The sequence below is a fragment of the Numida meleagris genome, chromosome 4 (genome assembly GCF_002078875.1).
Source record: "Numida meleagris isolate 19003 breed g44 Domestic line chromosome 4, NumMel1.0, whole genome shotgun sequence".
Classification (NCBI taxonomy): domain Eukaryota; kingdom Metazoa; phylum Chordata; class Aves; order Galliformes; family Numididae; genus Numida; species Numida meleagris.
The window spans coordinates 79,604,241-79,623,635 of NC_034412.1; the positions used below are offsets into that span (position 1 = coordinate 79,604,241).

Below are 19,395 nucleotides of genomic sequence, written 5' to 3' on the forward strand. Positions count from 1 at the left end.
ACCACACAGCAAGTCCTTCTGCATATATTACGTGCGAGAATAAATGCAAAACCCTTCCTAACATGAGGTGTTGAGTCAACCATCAGCTCTAAATACAAAACAACAAAAGAGCACACAATTTTCACGAGTGGTCATTAATCAGGACAAAACCACAAAAAGTCAAAACAAGTACAGACAATATAAAGGCTTTAATTAATCTAATAAACATGATGCCAATCTGTTTAAGAACACAAACTCCATACTTCCTAAGTATTCACACTCATAACTCATTCCTTATATGAACTGCATCAACTTGTAAACAACACAAAAGCTGAACAGAAATCTACTTCTGTATTCTTTCTTTTTTGCTCAGCAAATTCCCCTGGACCCTCAACTGAAGCAATAACAGGTGTGACCAAAAGTAGCATTGAACAGACATCCAGAGTATTGCTCAAGGGGAAAAAAAATAATTTACGAATTACATGACGAAGCAAGTCACTCCATGTTAGACAAATCACTGCATCTAAATATAGTTATTAGCCAATTTTCATAGAAAGAGTCAGCCTGCAGATTTCTAGAAGTCTTAGTTACATGAAGCACATTCAGTTGCACTCAGAAGTCTCTACAGAATTTAAGCATCAATGCTGACATTGCAACTTGCATTAGTCATATATAACAGCTAGAAGTTCTCTACAGAGTGCTGCCCAAGAAAAGCACAGAAAACAGGTGTTCTGAAGGACTACCTAAAGATCCTTAAGTTCAAGGCAACTGTAGCCTTCAAACAAGCTACATATTAAATGTCACCAACCATTCTTGAATATTTTAGATTTTTCTCCAGCTCTCTGATATCTCTCAAAGACAAGTCTATGCCATCATAAAAGACACTGCCCACAACTCTCATCCTTCCTACGTGAAGTGCCTATGAATACTAATGAATCCCTAACAGCAACTCCAGTGCTATGGTAGCTTGCAAAGACAGAGTAGGCAGACCAATATTCTGCTTGTGACTAAACCAATCACAGTTGCATGAGTCCGAACAATTGTGGGCGAGAATATCACAATTTCCAATTTAGCACAACATTCTGCTCTGAAGTACAAAGCGTTACTTGAAGTTCCCAGATGCAATCAATGCAGAGGTGGAATTGTTCTCTTTCTTTTATATCTCTGCCTCACTTTTATCTACAGATCTAAAGTATTTCTGTTAGAGTTTCAGAACCACATGAACTAATTGCAGCATAGCTGCTACCTCTGGTACACCTTCTAGAATACAGATATTGGCATATAGATCTGCAGCACACAAAAAAATGAGTGGCCTTGCACTATAATCCAAATGTTCAAATTACATCTGTAAAACAGTTCAAAAGCTGAAGTGACTTCAAGCATAGATCATCTTCTCTAGCACATCATCCACTAGGAAGTCCCAAATCTTCTGAAAGTAATAAATCATGGCTAACAAGGATATGAAAGATGGGGAGAAGGAGTTAACACCACCTCCCTTCTCTAACACATTAATTATAGCTTCATAGCTAGTATTACCGATTGACTGAAACCTAATCCTGCAACATTCTAAAGCTAAATGGCAGGAAACAAGACTTCAGTGCACTCAAGAAGCACTATGAATGTAAATATCAAATTAGCATCCAACTTGAGCAGTAGTTATTCATTCTCCAACATTCAAAAACTTAAAACATTAAAGGCAGCTTTTCTTTTCCTCCCTGTGTCTCAAGAAGTACCTAAATCTAGATATAAGATTACGGTTTAAGGTCAAATAACACCCTGAAACAAGTTGAAGGCTCCTCAGGCAGGATAAGACTTAACACTGCTCCTAGAAAAAATTCTGTACAGAGCTGAGAACACACTTTTTTGCCTCTTTATATCCAACAGGAATTTAACACTGTGAGTTAATGGTGTGATTCACATGTCCAAGTAGGGTTTGCTATCTCATAAGAAAATAAGTTTGCTCTCCATATTCCATTATAGGAGCCTGGATTACTAACTCAGATATCAACACCTCAAGAGCTGTAAAATGAATCCTATCCTTAAAAGTTTGTGATCAAGTAGCATCACAGGAAAGCACTTTAAGAACCTCAGGCCCTACTTCTACAAATTCAACAATGTTATACAATGAATGAAAATTATTAAGCAGGAAACTATGTGCAGTAAAGCATATTCAAGTATTTCTTCCATGACATGCTGAAGCCTGAATGGTCTGAAACACCAGCTCCCAAATGCTACGGCACTCCAAATCCAGTACAGCGCCACTAGCCCTTGGCATGACCAGCAGCCAGGTAGAGAAGCCAAGGAAAGGGCGACAGGCTTACTGCTGGAGATACCCAGCATGGGAAGCACCTGCTGCTGGGTATGGCTGCTTCCCTCTGCCCCGGTCCCTGTACTCCACCAGGAAGCATCCCACACACTTCCAACTCCGTCTGGAAGCAACACTGAGACTAACAGTAAAGCCTTCTGCATGATCGGACAAATGCAAATCCTTATTTGCCTACTTCCTCCAACAGAAATGGCAACCAGACAAGAGCTGGAGGATACCTGAAAGACACCCTTGGTGTGACACCATAACAATAATACAATACAATTTCTGATCACAAAAGAATTTAATTGGTTAGATATTTATATCTGAATATAAGTTATCTTTAAAATCTTTCAGGTCAGGAAAAAAATAATTGAGGCTGATTTCATTATTACAACTATTAATTCAAATGAAGTACAAACAGAAAATGACTAACAATGAGTAAAATCAAGGGGTACTGCCTGTTTAACAAACCAGCTAATTAGAACTCATCCTTTGAAGTAGTGAGTGTTAATCACAACTTTGAGATAGGCCAAAGAGAAAGTGAGTTTCAAAATATTCCTATGTAAATGAGAAACATAAGATCATCAGGTAATGCTGTTTCATAAAACAAGTGAACACAACACAGCCAAAGGCTCATTATTTATTAAAGTATGAATTCATGTAAGTATGAATATAACTATTTAAAATTCTCAGATGAGATACATTAGGCTGAGGTAAATATTGCTCTTTTCCTAACACTTAGAACAGCAATACTTAGACAACTTCATTATTAGGATTGGCACTGTACTCATCACCAGTATGAATGTGAATAATGTGAATTCATATGTGTATGAATTCACCTTATACCACATTTCTAACTTATGCTTACTTCACATACAAACATCAAGAAAATATCCAATAAATATATTATCCATTAGGCAACCCCAAAACTAAGAGAAACACTTTGTATGGTTTAGTTCCAAACGACACATACTGCTCTATATATTCAAGTTCTTATCTTCAGTTCACTGCCAAGCCTCGCAAAAGGAGCTCTGAAACATCCAAACACTTGTACAAATGGTAGCCTCCATGGTGATCGCAGGACATACATCTGCTGTTGATTTCTACAGCAGTTTAGGGTTGATTCTTCTAATTCTCATCTAGATGCAAGAAGTACCAAAGAACTTCATATTTACAACTGTATTTACCAAAATACCAAAAACAAAACTTGCCAAGGAAAACATGATTGGTGCTCTGTCTTCATGATGAAATACATGCTCTGACTCTTACTCAAGTCTCTTACTACACTCCTACTAAACTGACCAGAATTAAGTGTCTCCTTATTGTCACTGAGAGTACAGTACAGACTTGGAAAAGTAAATTGAGTTTTTGTTTTGAACACCATGCTTTCGTTAATTTCCTGAAATATGTCCTCGTCACCAGACGAATTTCACTTCCACTTTCATTTTTTAGCGTGCACAGCAACAGGCAAACTGAACTAGACACATTCGTGAAATATTTCTATAGAGGGAGTTTTCAGACCAGAATCCATGCCAAGATCAGATGGTTTAACTGCTTCTTGTACAATTGTCAATGTTCTAAATGAAATTATTATTTTCATTCTCATAAGCTCCTGAAACCTTTTCAGGGGAAAAAAAGACAAGAGACCATAAGATGTGAAAAGTTGTTTTTCCTCAACATCCTGCAAGTAAGAGTGGCTGGGTCACATTTAAAAAAATATAGAAAGCAATTATTTGGGTAACAAGACAATGGCTGTCTTGTACTTTGGCTTCTGCAAGAATGTTAATCTGCTGCTGACGGCATTTTGGACACAAGAAACTATGAACAATAAAGAAAAATCAAAAAGAAAAAAGTCATTGTAATTTTATTATCTTCCAGCAGAAAAGAAATTTCAGCTTTAAGATACCACTAAGGAAACTGCAAACCAATACAAATCAATGGAAGAAACACAGTTCAGTAAAATCAATTTGCCAAGTCAGTGCCAGCAAACATTCCACAAGACAAAAACCTCCACTTCACAACATCTCCCCGAAAACTTACTGTATGAATTATGACGCAACTTACAACATTACAACATTCTCCTTTGAGCATTTAACTTTATCCCTTCTACATGAGCAATTACTTTAAGAATTTGCGTAAAACAAAAAATGAAATGCTAATGGAAGACAGCAAGCATTTGCCAAACTGTCCCATCTCAAATAACACAGCTGCAATACGTTTCCTAGTTTAATTCCATCTGTTCAGAGGTGTGCTCCCCTTCATCCACCAAATAAAGTGTGTGGCAGGTGGGATGTCTATTTCAAACCTGATTTTCAGTGAACTTCCCAGGTCTTTTATCAGGAAAATAACTACCATCTAACTACATACAGTAGCCTCCATTATTACAAACAGGTCTATCACATCTTCAGCAACAGCTCCTAAGACTTGAAACAAACCTGGCTGCTGCAGTGCTCTTCTTCCAGCTCCTTGGCCTTCGTCGCCTTCCTTCCTTTGCTGCCACAGCCCCCATTCATTTGACCTTCACTTAACCAGTTTCAGCAGTTATTCCAGCAGAAGGTGTAGCTTACTCAACTGAAGTCACTCGAAATGAGAAGCATGGGCTGCAGGTCTAAACTAACATGCTGCTAACATGTATTGGCTTCAGCTCCCAAGGAAGTACGGCTGTAGGCAGGCCTTTTAAAACCAGAGAATCCTCATGTCTCTTCATACACAAAAAAACATACATACAAGAACTCTGGCAAGCTTTACCCAGACCTTTTCTGTTTAAAGTATCCTTCACAAGTAATAATTCTGTATCTACTATTTTCCTTGCTTCATAATCTGCAGTATTTCTTCCTGACCAACAAGCAGGCTTTTTCCCCACAGAACAATCCACAATTACTCTCAAAATCAAAATTAGAACAGCAAATCAGAGTTCCACTTAGCAAGATAAATTCAATCCAAGTTTTTACTGTAGGGCATGAAAGTATCCAGTTCAGCAAGTTCCTCCCTCCTTTTTCTCCACCAGTTATTTGTTGTTGTTGTTGGCTTTTGGTTTTTATTTTCCCCCTGCACTTCAGACACAAACTCTGCTACCACCTCATCATCCCAACGTGCAGCCATCATTTAATACCATGTGGAGATCCATGTGCACAACAGCAGTTTATGTCAAGTCTCCCATCATCACTCTGCTACGTATCCAACTTCCACTCACCTCTGAGCTGGTGCTCCATTTAGTATCTACTACTTTGAAGTTACATCATTTTTATTCCCATTAAAGATAACATTTTACCTACAAATGCGCATCACTCTTTGAGGAAATTCCAATTTCTATGGATCTCATCACAGTCACAGTCACGTATAGCACTTCCACCTTGTTGAAATAAGGAAGTCTTACTACTTTTCACATCAAGAAAAGTTAGTCTTGCCTACTGTTCAGAGGATGCTAGAAACAGGGAGACATGAGGCAGCATAAAACAGCATCTGAGTGCTTTTGGGGGGGAAAAAAAAGGCCCACAGATGCACAGTATTTTTTTTTAGGAAAGATGCTTATTAAAAAAAGGAAACTAACCAGTTTTACTTGGATTCATTATAAGAAATATGAAAAGCAGTAAACCAAATGCATCTAGAGCTCAGACTTTTTTCTTTAAAGTTGCTAAATATCTACAGCTCAATTAGAATGGGCAATGTCTTCATTATCCTGTATTTACCGAATCACATTTCATTAGTTTTGCCTTATGCAACCAAGTAGTTAGGCCAAGCATGTGATTTTGGTTTTGAGAAATGAGCTCTCTCATACAAACAACTGGTTAAATCTGAGTTAACTCCTGAAAGAAAGATTTAATTCCAAAACAGAAATCTCTGCTCAGCACGCATAGGCTTCTACTAAAGTGGCCAGCACTACCTTCTGCCAAAGCTGCTACCTTCTTACAGATGCCCTTGTACAGCAGTGAAGTGAACTCAAGTGAGGACCTGACCCTGCTGGGAAAAGAAAAAAAAAAAGCACCAACCTCCAGCCACAGTAACATTAGGGAAGAGGTCAGGACAGGCAGAATAGGCAGGGAGTAAGAAAAAGCAACAAGCAAAAGGAATAACCCTTTGTGTGGCAACAGTAGGTACTGAGGTCAGTTTAAATCAATTAAAAGCCACATATTTCACAGTGACAGTCACCATCTGCAACACAACCAAGGTAAGACCAATTACAGAGACTACTGTTTCATAAGACCAAAACAGTCATTTCAAACGCAGTGTTAGATTGCAATCCCAGAGAATACAGCACACAGGTTCATACATATAAAAAAATCAAAAGAATCCCTCTAATTTTGTCATTCAGATGTTACAGCACTATCTACAATACCCTCTCTATGGGTATTCCAGCAGTGTTTTGGGAGATGTATCCAGGGAACATGAAACAGATAAAAGAAATTGAGACAGATGTGTTCCCAAAAAGTTAAACATACACACTGGGGAAGACAGAGATGGCTCAATGCATTTCATTTGCACCTAAAAAAAAAATAACGAATAGACAAGGTTATTTTTCCTCCATGTCAAGTGATACATATATATATATATATTAGAGCTACATGATATTATATAGTCTAATTTTTGTATTTAGCAAAACAGTAAGCCATACTTAGCACTAAAAAAGCCAAACTGTTTCATTTTCACATTAATGACATTTAAGTCTAGGCAATGAAAAAAGTCAAAAGTACTTTTTCATATAGGCATACAGTGTTACAGTAAGGAGTGATCGTGCAACCTTCTATATATTGCAGTCTAGAATTAAAACCACACTACAAGGAAGTCTTCTACTCAGAATGATTAGCTTTGTTTCAAAATCACAGACCACATGGTTTGGGTGGTTTTGTTTACTAGTCAACAATATCATATGCCTTGCTTGCTGTTCTTCAAATACTAGAAGGCATTTCAAATTCAGATAAAGCAAACCAAGCTTGTCATTTTCAGACTGTAAGTGCAGAGAAACAATATAAAATATTTTTATATGCCTTTGGTTAGGCATACACCTTGAAATTCACTTGCTTACTGAAGCTAGGAAGGGTAATCACGAGAGGAATAAGTTTCAAATAAAATCCTATGGTTGGGACAAAGCACCAGCATACTGACAAAAGTTACACTGAAAATTTCCTAGTGAAGCTCACTGAACATATTTCAACATGCAAACAGATGGCAGTATAAACATAAAGCACTTACTGAGCCATTCCCTCCTTCAAAAAGTGCTACAGATGCAGTAAAAAACATGAATGTTCAGGAGTTAGTGATGACAATTCTCAATGGCAGTCAGTCTACTGGAGTTACTAATACTAAGATTAAAATAATGTCAGTATTAAAATTCCATTTCTGAATAACATATTTGCCTTACAGAGAATTCTTAATTTTAACTAACTCAGACCACAGCCACCTGATGGAACAGAGGAAGAACAGTTCCTTTTCTGTGTAGCATTCCCCGATGAACAGAATCATTTCCATCCAACAACCTCTTCTTCTTTATTTGAAATTAAAAAGCAAGAAGGAGCAGAGCATTCACATCACACCTCCTTCTATGGAAAGCTTACCATTTGAAGTAGAAACTATCCAGAACATAGAAACCTAAAATGCCTTCACCAGGTTTTTATTCAATAAAAAATATTATTTGAATTAATACATTACCAAAGTTTGTGTTTGCTTTTATACATGGCTTTAAATCACTTCAGATAAACCACTGTTTACTGCTGATCTGAGTTTTAGAAGCAAAGCATGTGACAGTTTCTTACAGAAGAACAATTAGCCACAAAGTACACATAAAAAAATCAGGTATTAAAATTTTAACTGGAGACTGCAGCAGAGAGCTGGGCTGCTCTCAGTTCTGAGACGCTTCATAAAGCAGAAGCAGCAAAAGGAAACAGAATGCGGGGCATAGAGGAAAGGGGTCAAAGTTATCTTTCCTATAAATTCTGGTATGGCAAAAGCTGAAGCTTCATGCAAACCCCTGTACCTCAACATCCGCTTCAGGTCAATCAAGTTCCTGTAGTGCTGCTTGCAGTTTGCAATGCAAGCTACAGCAATGCCACTCCATTCCACTCCTACACCCAGGAAGTCCCAGAGAAGCAAAGATTCACCTACAGCAGCGTCAGGGTGTCTGCACACGGGGGACATTCCCTCATAAGGTATATAACTCATAACACAAGGATAAGATGTAAAATGTAAGGTCAGCGGTTTTTACTGGCCAAGTAAAATTCTGTTGACTCAACAGTTCCATTGATGAGTTAACTCAAGTTTTTTTTTTTAACTATTCTGCCAAGCACATTATTTTTTATTTCCAAGACAAATTTTAGTTAAAACTCTGGAGTACTATTGATTATACGGAATTAAGTATTCCTCTAACAAATCTCTGACAAACACTGTGTTTTCGTGATTGGAAGGAGGATGAGGAAGGCCCAGAAAGAGAAAAAAAAAAAAGCATTAAGTAACAAGCACTCTTCAGTCAAGTATGGAGTGCTCACAGAAATCAAGCAAACAAACGCAAGTTGTGTAGCACCCAGGCAATGAGCGCATTCCATTTAAGCCGATTCTAAAGAACTCTGCATCCTTGTTTTATTCACCTCCCCCCTCTCAGAGATGCAAAGATAGTTTCCATGACAACAGGAAAGCTTTCACAGTATCCAGAGGCAGCAGAAAACCAACTTATGTAATGATTGGGAACTCACCTACGTTTTGATGATGTATAGGTGCTTATTTTATAACACCACACAGTGATTATTTACTCTCAACACAAACTCTATGTGGTCAAGATAAACATCTGAAATTCCTGTATTTTAAAAAGCGTTTAACAGGTGTGATGCAATCGACTAATCCCAGTGAAGTCTGCTTGTACACCAAGGTTTCCACAGCAAGTCTCAGAGTCAATTCTTACATAAAACATTTCTAACTTCTCAGGAGTTTTAGACAATGCATTCAAAACCACAAAAATCTGAAGCCTGTGATTTTCCTAGCCTTTCCACAGCACTGAAGCTCTTTGCAGTGTGATCCTCTCCCTGGAGCTGATAGAGAACACATATTGAATTCTAAAGGACATACAAAGTACAGCACACAAACTAAAATCAATTACAAGGATATCAAATTGTTTGCTTCATATAAACTTTTACAAAAGGAAACTACATTTTTTGTCTTTTTCATAGCAATACTATCATCTTGGGAAATCACAACACTATCTATTGCCTCTGCCATTGGGTCCGGTTGCCATCCTTTGACAGATACATGGCAGCTTAACTCAGTTTGGATAGATCTTTATCACTAAGGTTAGCTAGAAGAAAATGAGTCATGCCCGGGTTGCGTAGGAGTAGCTAGCCTGAGCCTGGTAGGAGGTCCCCAGAAAAGCAGAGATTTCTTCAGAAAGCTTACAGCTGAAAGAGCAACTCAAAAAACTGCTGATGGAGCAGTGATACCAAGTTAAATAATTGTAGATAACTGCTCTGAGATGCAGTCAGTGACTGACAGCTTGAGGTCAGCATCATTAGTGGACAAAGGACTCCAATTTCTGTCCTCTCAACAGAAACGATAGGACAAGTTCACTAAAGGCTTAACTACAAATATAAAATAGAAGTAACAGAAGAGAACAGGCTTGGGATACTCAAGTATTTGTCACTAGAAACAGCAATCACCCTTAAAAAGCAGCCTGCTGCTGAGGAAGTGACAAATCTCACAGTTCCATTTCCAGGACATGTCAAAGGACTCAAGGATCATTTTGCTACATGATCAAAACCTCTACACTCTGCGCTACTCCACCATGCGAAGCCTCACACACAACCACACCAAGTTCCAAGGGGATTACTCCAGCTAAAGAAAGGTCACTGCAGCAGTCCCACAGTCACCTCAGGATGCACTTACACGGAAAACAAGGCTTGTCTAATGACTCACCGTCCTTCTTCCCACTGCTGACCCACCCACCCAGCCATGCTCCCTGCACTGCTGCTAGCACTTGGAGTATGCCATGAAAGAGTCCAATAAGAAATCCACTAGTTTTTGTTGCCATTTCCTTTCACATTCCTGCAAGCTAACGCAACAGTGCTCATCGCAGTACTGGGCAGGGAGGGGGCAAAAGGGGTATGCAGCAGAAAGGGAGCAGGGCCTCCCTCGCTCCTTACCAGCTGTGAACACCAGGATGAGCGTGCCTGCTCATGAATGAATACTCACAAAATCATAGAATGGCTTGGGTTGAAAAGGATCTCAAAGATCATCGAGTTTCAACCCCCCTGCTGAGTGCAGGGTCGCCAACCACTAGACCAGGCTGCCCAGAGCCACATCCAGCCTGGCCTTGAACACCTCCAGGGACGGGGCATCCACAACCTCCCTGGGCAACCTGTTCCAGTGCATCACCACCCTCTGTGTGAAAAACTTCCGCCTAATATCTAGCCTGCATCTCCCCTGTCTCAGTTTAAAACCATTCCCTCTTGTCCTATCGCTATCCACACTCGTGAACAATCAATCCCCCTCCTGTTTATACGCTCCCTTCAAGTATTGGAAGGCCACAATGAGGTCTCCCCAGAGCCTTCTCTTCTCCAAACTAAACAAGCCCAGTTCCCTCAACTCTTTCAATACCTTTCAGAAAAATGGCTAATACTGTTGCTCAGAATTGCAAAGCCATTTAGTTAAAGTCAATTAACAAATAAAATGTGAAAACCCAAGGTTATCTTCAGGGTTAGAACAGGTGATCCCCTTAACCTTCTACCAAACTGAAGAGTAAATAAGCAGGGTCAGAAGGAACATAAGATGCCTCTCAGTACTCCATTCACTGGAAACGGTTTTCCTATGACTTCAAATATAAATGACAGCTGGATATATGTTACAAATTGCCATTAAAAAAGGGAGCGCACACACACAAGATGCCAACAGTAATGGCTACAAATTAAGTCTCTGAATACCTGAAAGTATAACTGTTTCCTAGTCATAAAATCAGTTGCACATCCCTTCTGTCACATGTCTGTATATCCCTAAATTAACTTTGGCAGCTTCTCCTCTAACGTGGCAAAAACTTCCAACGACAAGAATCAGTTAAACTATTTGTGCAATTTAAATGCTATTGGTAAAAACTTTCCAGTTGATACTTAACCTAAATCTCCCCCACTACAACTCACTTCCTCTTAACCTACATGTTAGCCACAGAACAGATGGAAAAAGTTGTGGTTTTTTGATCAATACCCTCTTGTGAACTACTTCTTACCTATTTAGTGACACACTCCTCCCACAGCCTTTTCCACCACTCAAATACAGCAGTGTACCAGTCAGATTCTGAGCCTCTCAGTCTATGGTGCTACTTTCCTCTGTCCTTGTCGGCTTGTTTAATTCTCAAGACTAGACACAGAAGAGCAATGAAGAACAATAAAATGTTTTGGTTTTTTAAAAGAGTTTTCTGCAACTCAAACCGGATTAACATATCCCAGGACAGCATTTGCTCCTGCCAGCTGCATTATGCTGCTTGTTCAGCTCAGTTTTCAACTATAATTCTGGATAATTTCCTACAGCTGTGCTGACTGTACACCTACACCTTATTTGAGCACCTGATAGACTCCTCCTAGCATACCATTCCATACTTTGTTAACTTATCTTCTGGATTTTATCTCACATCGAATTTGATTTTCAAGCTATCCAGATGACTGTTCACAATCGCTCCTAACTTGCTCTCACATCGTTAAGTTTTAATCTTCTAAGGAAAAAAACAGTAACTATTATAACTGAAATCACTTCCTGTACAGTCCCAGGGTTCTCCTGCAACCTCCAGCAGTTTCTCTGGCACTGCAAAGAGCAGCTGGCAGTTGTTTGGGTCCACCATCAGACAGGCAACCAGCTCAAGCTATCACCCATACACTGTACCTGCAAGCAATGAATGCTGTTAAGAACCTCTCCAAGATTAAAACTGATTCTAAGATTGCTTTTAAGCATATATGATCTCCAGATAAAACTGTTATGTAAGTAATGCAACAAATCAACTCCTAATGTGTTAATTTATCAAATAAAATTGTTTCTTTCCTAGATACACCACTGGTGGAGACACCACAGCATCTAACAAGCGTCTCACTGATTTTACAGTCCAAAGAACACACACAAAAAAAAAAACCTTTCTCCATCCAAACTGACATGTTTGATTGATTGAACATGAAGTGCAAACAGCATCAGTACTTTACATAGCAAGAACCGCTTAATACCACCTACGACCTGATTAATTACGTTCTGGAAAAAAAAAAAGTCATTCCAACACAGCATTTTCACAATACCCCTAGGAGGCATGGCTGCCGCCTCACAGACTGCAGATGTTTGCACTTCCTCAGTTTGCACAGCAAGCCAACAGAACGGTCAACTTCGAGTTCAGAAGCGTGCTGTCCTCCAAGCAGACCACTGGAATATCACCGAAAACTTATAGTTTTAGCAGAGGGTGCCAACACTCAGCAGCAAGAGTGGATTTTGCTCTGATAGAAACACACTCTGCTTTGCTCTAGAAGCGGTGTATTTCCCCTTCCTCTCGCACCTTCTGCATTCCTCCTCCAGACTGAGGGCTCTCAGAAGCACGCAACGAGATAAGGCAAACTTCAGAATGCTCGAGCGCTGCCTGCACGCAAACCCTGCTCTCCTCAGTGAACGGTCTGAGGACCGCAGAGCTTCCCACTGCCCATTACAGAACAACTCCAGGAAGCTTATGAGCACCTCAAAGACAACGCAAGCTGCCGAAATCACATTATTTTAAGTGTTTCACTGCAACTGCTGACTGCGTGCATGCATTACTATTCGCCACAACTACAGCAGTATAAACACTACCACTTTTTCTAAAAAAAAAAAAAAAAAAAAAAACTATCCGGAGACAACCGCTTCCCACACTTCTCCTTTCCGGAGGAAGGGGTGCGGGAGGCGCCGCAGCGGTGCCCGCAGCCGGGCGGGCGGCCCCCAGCCGAGGCAGCTCAAGGGGCACCGCACCCCTGGCCCCGCCAAGCCCCCGCCCAACTCAGCCCGCCGGGAAGGCGGCGTCGTTGTGCAGCAGGATCCGGCCCGCATCCTGCGGCAGCTCCGGCCGGGGAGGGGCAGAGCCGCAGTGCCGCCGCTCCACGCCGCGCAGCACCGGGGCAGGCGGGCAGTGCTGCGGGGCGGGCAGGCAAGCATGCAGAGCTGCAGGGTGGGCAAGCAGGCAGGCAGCGCGGCGCCGGGGCGCGCTCCCCCTTCCGCGCGGAGCCGTTACCTGTCACAACCGCCGCGCCCTCCGCCGCAGAGGAGGAGGAGGAGGAGGAGGAAGAGGAGGCGGCGGCGCCTCCTCGCGCTCCCCGCCGCCCGCCGGGCACGTCCGCAGCCTCCAGCTCGCATTCCGCGGCGGCGGCGCCGACCAGCAGCAGCCCCAGCAGGAGCAGGCAGCCCGGCGCCGCGGGAACGCCGCGGGGCGCTCGGAGCCCGCTCATCGCTACGCCGCTGTGCGAGGCGCAGGGGGAGGAAGGAAGGAAAGGGCTGGAGCCGCTCCGCTACTCGCGCCGCAGCCGCCGCGCCGCTCGCCGGTCCCGCGCCGCCTCCCGCCGCTTCCGGCGGCCAACGCCGCCGAGCCGAGCGGGCGACACGTCACCACGCTGTGACATCACGGGAGGCGGTGCCGGGGGGGCCGGCTCCGCGCGGGGGAGCACGGGGCGGGGCCTCTCCGCGAGCAGCGGAACCGGCGGGGGTTGGGGCAGAAGGGGGCTGCTCCGCGCCCTCCGGAAGGCTCGGGGGATCCGTGCGTGCGTCCTTAGCGCTGCGAGGAGTGCGGTCACCTGAGGGCAGCTTCCTGAGGCGGGAGGGGAGCCGCTTGGGTGCTGCGCTAACTTGAAAGCAGTTAGGCAGCACGTGGAGGTGTTGTGAGGTGTCCGGGCAGCCCCAGCAGTGTCCTATCCCGCCGCCCTGCTGCGGGAGAGCGGCGCGGTGCCGCGATGAGCGTTTAACTGCAGGGAGGGGAGCTGGAGGGAGTGAGCTCCCCAGATGGAAACGCAGAAACCGGCTGTTAACGTAATTGATTGTGTAATTGTAAAATGCAAAAAGACAGGTATTCGTAAACGGTACGCAAAAGAGGCAAGTGCCTTGGGCGAGTGTGAACTGATCTAACTGAACGCTGGAGTCAAAGGGTATGGACTGTTTGCATCCCATAGAAATGCCGTACATCAGTAGAACAGCTGATTTGATTTTGGATTGTTGACTACTGCTTTGCGTAAAGTGATCCGGACTGATTTTCATCCGCTGCTCGCCTAGTGCATACCTCCCATATTGGACTGCAGGGGAGTTTACTGGGTATTGTGTGAGAAGCCTTGCTGAAACCAAGGCGTGCTGCTCTGACTGCAGCATCTGCAGAGCCGACCATTGCAGAGTCACAGCATATCCCGAGTAGGAAGGGACCCGCAAGGGTCACCGAGTCCAACTCCCCGCTCCACACGGGACCACCCAAATTCAAACCCTTTGTGTGAGAGCACTGTCCAAACGCTCCTTGAACTCCAGCAGCCTGAGGCCATAACCACCGCCCTGGGGAGGTTGTTCCATGCCCACAGCCCTCTGAAGAACCTTTTCCTCACACCCACCCTTGCCCTAATAACCAGTCTGAATCATAAAAGGCAAACATCTGTGCTGTTTTCTCCAAGTCAGCTTCTTGTCCTTTACTGGCCTGGAAATGGCTTCCAGAAAGATCTCCTTCATGATCCACTCAGAGAGAGGTGCTGTGTAAGGCCGACTGTCCTGCAGTTCCCTGGACCTTGCTTTGATGACAGATGTGACATTTGCTTTTTTTTCCATTAACTGGAAATCTCATTGCCACGGCTTTTCAAAGATGATAAGATCTGCTAAATTACCTTAGCCAGCTTTGTCAGCACCTCCACGTGCGCCTCCTGTCCAGTCCTAGGGACTTGTATACATCTAATTTGCTGAGCTGGCCCGATTTCAGCCTTCCTCTACAGCTTGTAGTCTCTTCCTCCAAACTTTGCTGCTAGGTCTCTGTGAGACCTGAGGGCTGATCTTGATCGGAAATACCAAGGGAAAGATCTCAAAGCCTCTCAGGGCGCCGACTGTCTCAGCCTTTTCCCTTAAGTCACCCTCTCCATTCAGCAGCAGACCCTTGGTTCTCAGGATTACCATGCTTGTAATTAAAACAATTCAAGAGTGTTTTGTCTGCCTTTGGATGTAACTGAAAGGCTGAAGCTGGTGCAAATGGAGAATGAATGGAAATGTCTGGGTGTTGACCTACCTGACTGAGCATGCAGCAATAAAAGGGTCTGTGCTAATGGCATCCAAATTCACAGATCATCAAGACCAGCACATCTGTGTGGAGTTTTGCAAGACACCCAGATCAGAAGAAAAGGAGTAATGAACAAATCCTGATGAATCACAGAGACATGATGAAAGACGCTGATCCCTATCAGTTTCTAAATGCCCAGAAGAGTCATTTCCGTAATCTCCACGTGGTCACCAACCCAAGCCACCTTCCTATCAGACAGTAGTGATACTTGGTACATTGCTGGCACAGTGTCCCACAAGTACATTTGTTTATCTATTTTTGCAGAAGGCAAACTCATCTCAAGATCTAGAGTGTAGCCATTTATGTTACTTTCAGTCCTGATCAGTAATAATGGACTTGTATAGTTTTGGTCAAATTTTCGGAATGTGCTTTGCTGTATGGATAACCCAAGATTCTTTTTGGGTCCTGTCTTCCATTGATCTTCAGAGCAGAAAGCTAGGGTTTTTGTTTGTTTGTTTGTTTGTTTTGCTTTGTTTTAATAGTCTCTGTTTTACTGCTTTGGTTTGCTGTTTCCGTCAGCAATTTGCAATCAGCAAATTCCTTCCATCTTGCTTTGCTGCACACATTAATTTATCAAAATAGAAAAAGGCAGAGGAAATAATCTTCAGAGTTGCGTAATGCCCAAGTGCTTCCCAATAGATATGTTTGGGCAGTCCTGAAGGACCCTGGGAGCAGGTTTGAACAGCAGAGCAATAGAAAAAAATAAATATCTGTTCTGCTCTTTGGTGCTATTTTCAGTCTCTCCATGTTATAAGATGAGAATGCTCTGGGTGTATATGAAAACTCAGAAGGAAAGATATTAACCAGGGATAGAAACAGATGAGAAAGAAACTTGGGGGGCAAAGGAAAGTACAGACTGAAAGAAAAAAATGAAGGAAGGACAGATAGCAGAAAAGATTTAAAGATAATAAGCAAAAGCTCAGGTAGAAATGAAGACAGTCAGATTAATTTGTTAAAAACATTGCAAATACAAACTGCCAGTAAGTCAATGTAAATTCAAATAACTTATGACCTCCAGTTTATTGTAAATTGTCTAAAGAACAACTCATTCTACAACTGGTGTGAAAAGAAACAATCACTTTTGAACAAGTTTGTTAGTAAAATTCAACCTTCTTCTTGAGTAGAGAAGTAATCTGTATCTATAAGCAACTAACGCAAAATGTACTAATCACAGCCTCCTGGTTCTCTGATTTCCTATGCTGATAAAATCTTGAATGAAGATGGAATTTTGGATTTGTGGACCCCATTCGCAGTTGTTTCTGAGTTACTGAAGTTTATATTTTGTATAATGAAGGTTGCTAGCTCAAGAGAAAAAAAAGAAAGAAATATTCTAAGCGGTCCTGTATTCCCAGCCCTTAATAGCTGAGAAATTATGAGCTATAGATATTATCAAGGTCCAGTGATGAAATTAGAACTGAGAGAATGGAAGTGAATAAAATGTTCTCCTTGTCTGATATGTGTATCAGCCCTTATGATCTTATCAAGGACCAAGTGCCTAGGTATCTCTCAAATGAGCAAATTGCCTGGAATTAGGCTAAAATGCTGGTAAAATAACAATATCTCTTTCAATCAGTGAGAAGGAACTCATTAACTGCAAACTGAGCCCGTGGCTCTCTGAGAAGTTGTTGATTACGTCTAATTCTATGGTGTTTTTTTCCATCACAGTATTATCAGTAGTATTGCAGTTTTTTTTCTCTAAGACTAAAGAATAAAACAAGTACAAATTTATTTTTAAAAGTCTTGAAAAGCACAGAATGTTCAGTGAGTGCTTGTTGCAGCTGAGTCTCCCATTAGCAGGGATGCTTTGCTTGTGGTTGTTTGTTTGTTTGTTTTCTTGCAGTTTGTTGCATTTTTTTATAAGAGCAAAGATGCCGTTCCGGCTTGAAGACATTGGCTTTGCAGAACGTGGTTGAATTTTGTTTATTTCAAAAACAAACAACAATTCAGCCTGTTTACACAATAACTTGAGGCATATCTGGAGATATCAAATCTGAAGGAAAACAATGGGCAGAATGAATGACTAAAATATCTGAGGCAGCACTTTAATTTCTGGAATCTGGAGCAGGAGCCAAACAGCTTGCCAGGACACAACCTTATTAGTGATGGAGGAGCAGGAATCTTCCTATCTCACCGACTGTTATTTGGCATGACAGTTAGATTACAACAAAATGATGGGCTGTTATATGTTTTGACAGCTACAAGGACATTCAAGAGTAACACAAAAACAGTTATGGAATTAATACATTACAAATTACAGTGATCCAACGTACTCTGAGAACTGCCAAGGGGCAACCTTTGAAATCTAGATGTGACTAAGTCCCTTTCCTTATCTGGTGTACTTACCTCACTATACTTCCCCCTCTCTTTTCTTTGTTTTTTTGGCTAAAATTCGTTGCCAGACAGTGAAAGTCCAGGCATGTTATTAAATTTTGAGAAGGCTTTGATTGTAACAATTTTGCATCCCCAGTAAAGTCATAATCAGTTCATTTGCAGTTCAAATTGACTTTAAATGATTGATTTAACCATTCTTAAAGTCTAATGAACAGCACTATTACACAACCAATCTGTACACCAAAACAATGTGCCTGCCATCTTTCTGTTTTCAAATTCGTAAGAGTTCAAGCGATTTCAACACAGAAGTGGTAGCTGTAGAGATGAGTCGCTAAAAGAGGCTATCTCAGAGGGATGGAAGTGGAAATAATTTAATTGCCAGATGAAGAAAAAAATCTCTGCATGTACATAATATTTCTTTTACCATCTCTAAATCTCAGTAAATCTAAACCTGCCCTTACCTGGCATTGAGACAGTAAGTGCTTTGTGACTGCCTATTCCTTCCTGCTAGAGAGCAAACAAGGAAAGGATCAGGAGATTATAAGAGTCACTACTGTACAGAACTTGCTTTTTATAACAAGCATGGTGACCAACAAAAATGTTAGAATGGAAGCCACAATTTATTTAAAAAAAAAAAAAAGGAATTTGGGAATAGTAATTTAGCATGTGCTCATATGTTCACAGCAAGTAGTGAAGACTGCCTCCTGGGGCATGCTTGGTTTTGGTTTCACTGGAAGAAAAAAACATTTCTACTCACTTGTAACAGGAGCCATTCCGGATGGAGTCTGCCTGTTCCAGCTGGAAGAGGTGTTCTGAGGAATCAGCTGTAACCAACAGAAATGCTGCATTAAAACTAATGTACGTAGCAACTTGAAGATTTATTTTTTTTTCTGTCTAAATAAGGAGCCAAAGCCCTGATAGCTCCTAATACGTAGAGCTGTTCTTTGTCTGAGTGCGCAGGGTCTGAGAAAAATGCTGTCAGCTTAGGTGTTTAAAATGGAAATCACTTACCTCTTTAGGTAAATATTTCGGATAAGAACAAAGAATATATTTGACTTTATGTGGAGGCAAGAAGGAAGTGATTGAAGATTTACTTCAAATGTGGTTCTAGTGGTTCTAGCAGCTGCTGACTGAAAGGTGCAACAGCCAACCACTCATCCAGAGGACAGAACTTGAGTGAGATTATATTCTCAAGATCTATGACTGGCAGAAAGTAATAAAAACCCTAGTGAACTCGTATATCGTGTGTAAATACAATTCTATTATCTGATGTTTGTAGTGAATTGAAATGGCTGCTCTGAGGTCACGGCAATCAGATTGTTTCCTGGAATTTCTGAAGGCAAGCTGCACATCCTGTAAACAGGAGCTCTTCCTAGATCCATCAGACCGCAATGGCATGCACAGCCAGGTACTGTGAGTGCTGTGTCACATCATAAATAAGATCGTTCCACAGAGGCAGAGACAGCTAGTCTCAAATCACCCAGGATGTTAAAGGAGATGTAGAAACCACTGCTGA

At 41.7% G+C, this 19,395-nt stretch overlaps 1 protein-coding gene and 1 long non-coding RNA gene across 4 annotated transcripts in view; one reads left to right on the plus strand and one right to left on the minus strand.

The window, feature by feature from the left end:
• Nucleotides 1–13,824, minus strand: part of STIM2 (stromal interaction molecule 2) — a 66,965-nt gene extending 53,141 nt beyond the window's left edge. For both annotated transcript variants that reach the window (XM_021393996.1, XM_021393997.1), the window contains exon 1: nucleotides 13,488–13,824. In XM_021393996.1, the coding sequence (XP_021249671.1) occupies nucleotides 13,488–13,701 (214 nt within the window). In that variant the 5' untranslated portion in view covers nucleotides 13,702–13,824. The remainder of the gene's footprint in view (nucleotides 1–13,487) is intronic.
• On the plus strand, nucleotides 13,905–19,395 carry LOC110397565. 2 transcript variants are annotated; one of them, XR_002437846.1, is made up of 3 exons: nucleotides 13,905–15,786; nucleotides 18,646–18,737; nucleotides 18,899–19,395. It is a non-coding gene; the product is annotated as an uncharacterized LOC110397565 (long non-coding RNA). The 2 variants fall into 2 exon arrangements; XR_002437847.1 differs by having other exon boundaries at nucleotides 19,159–19,395.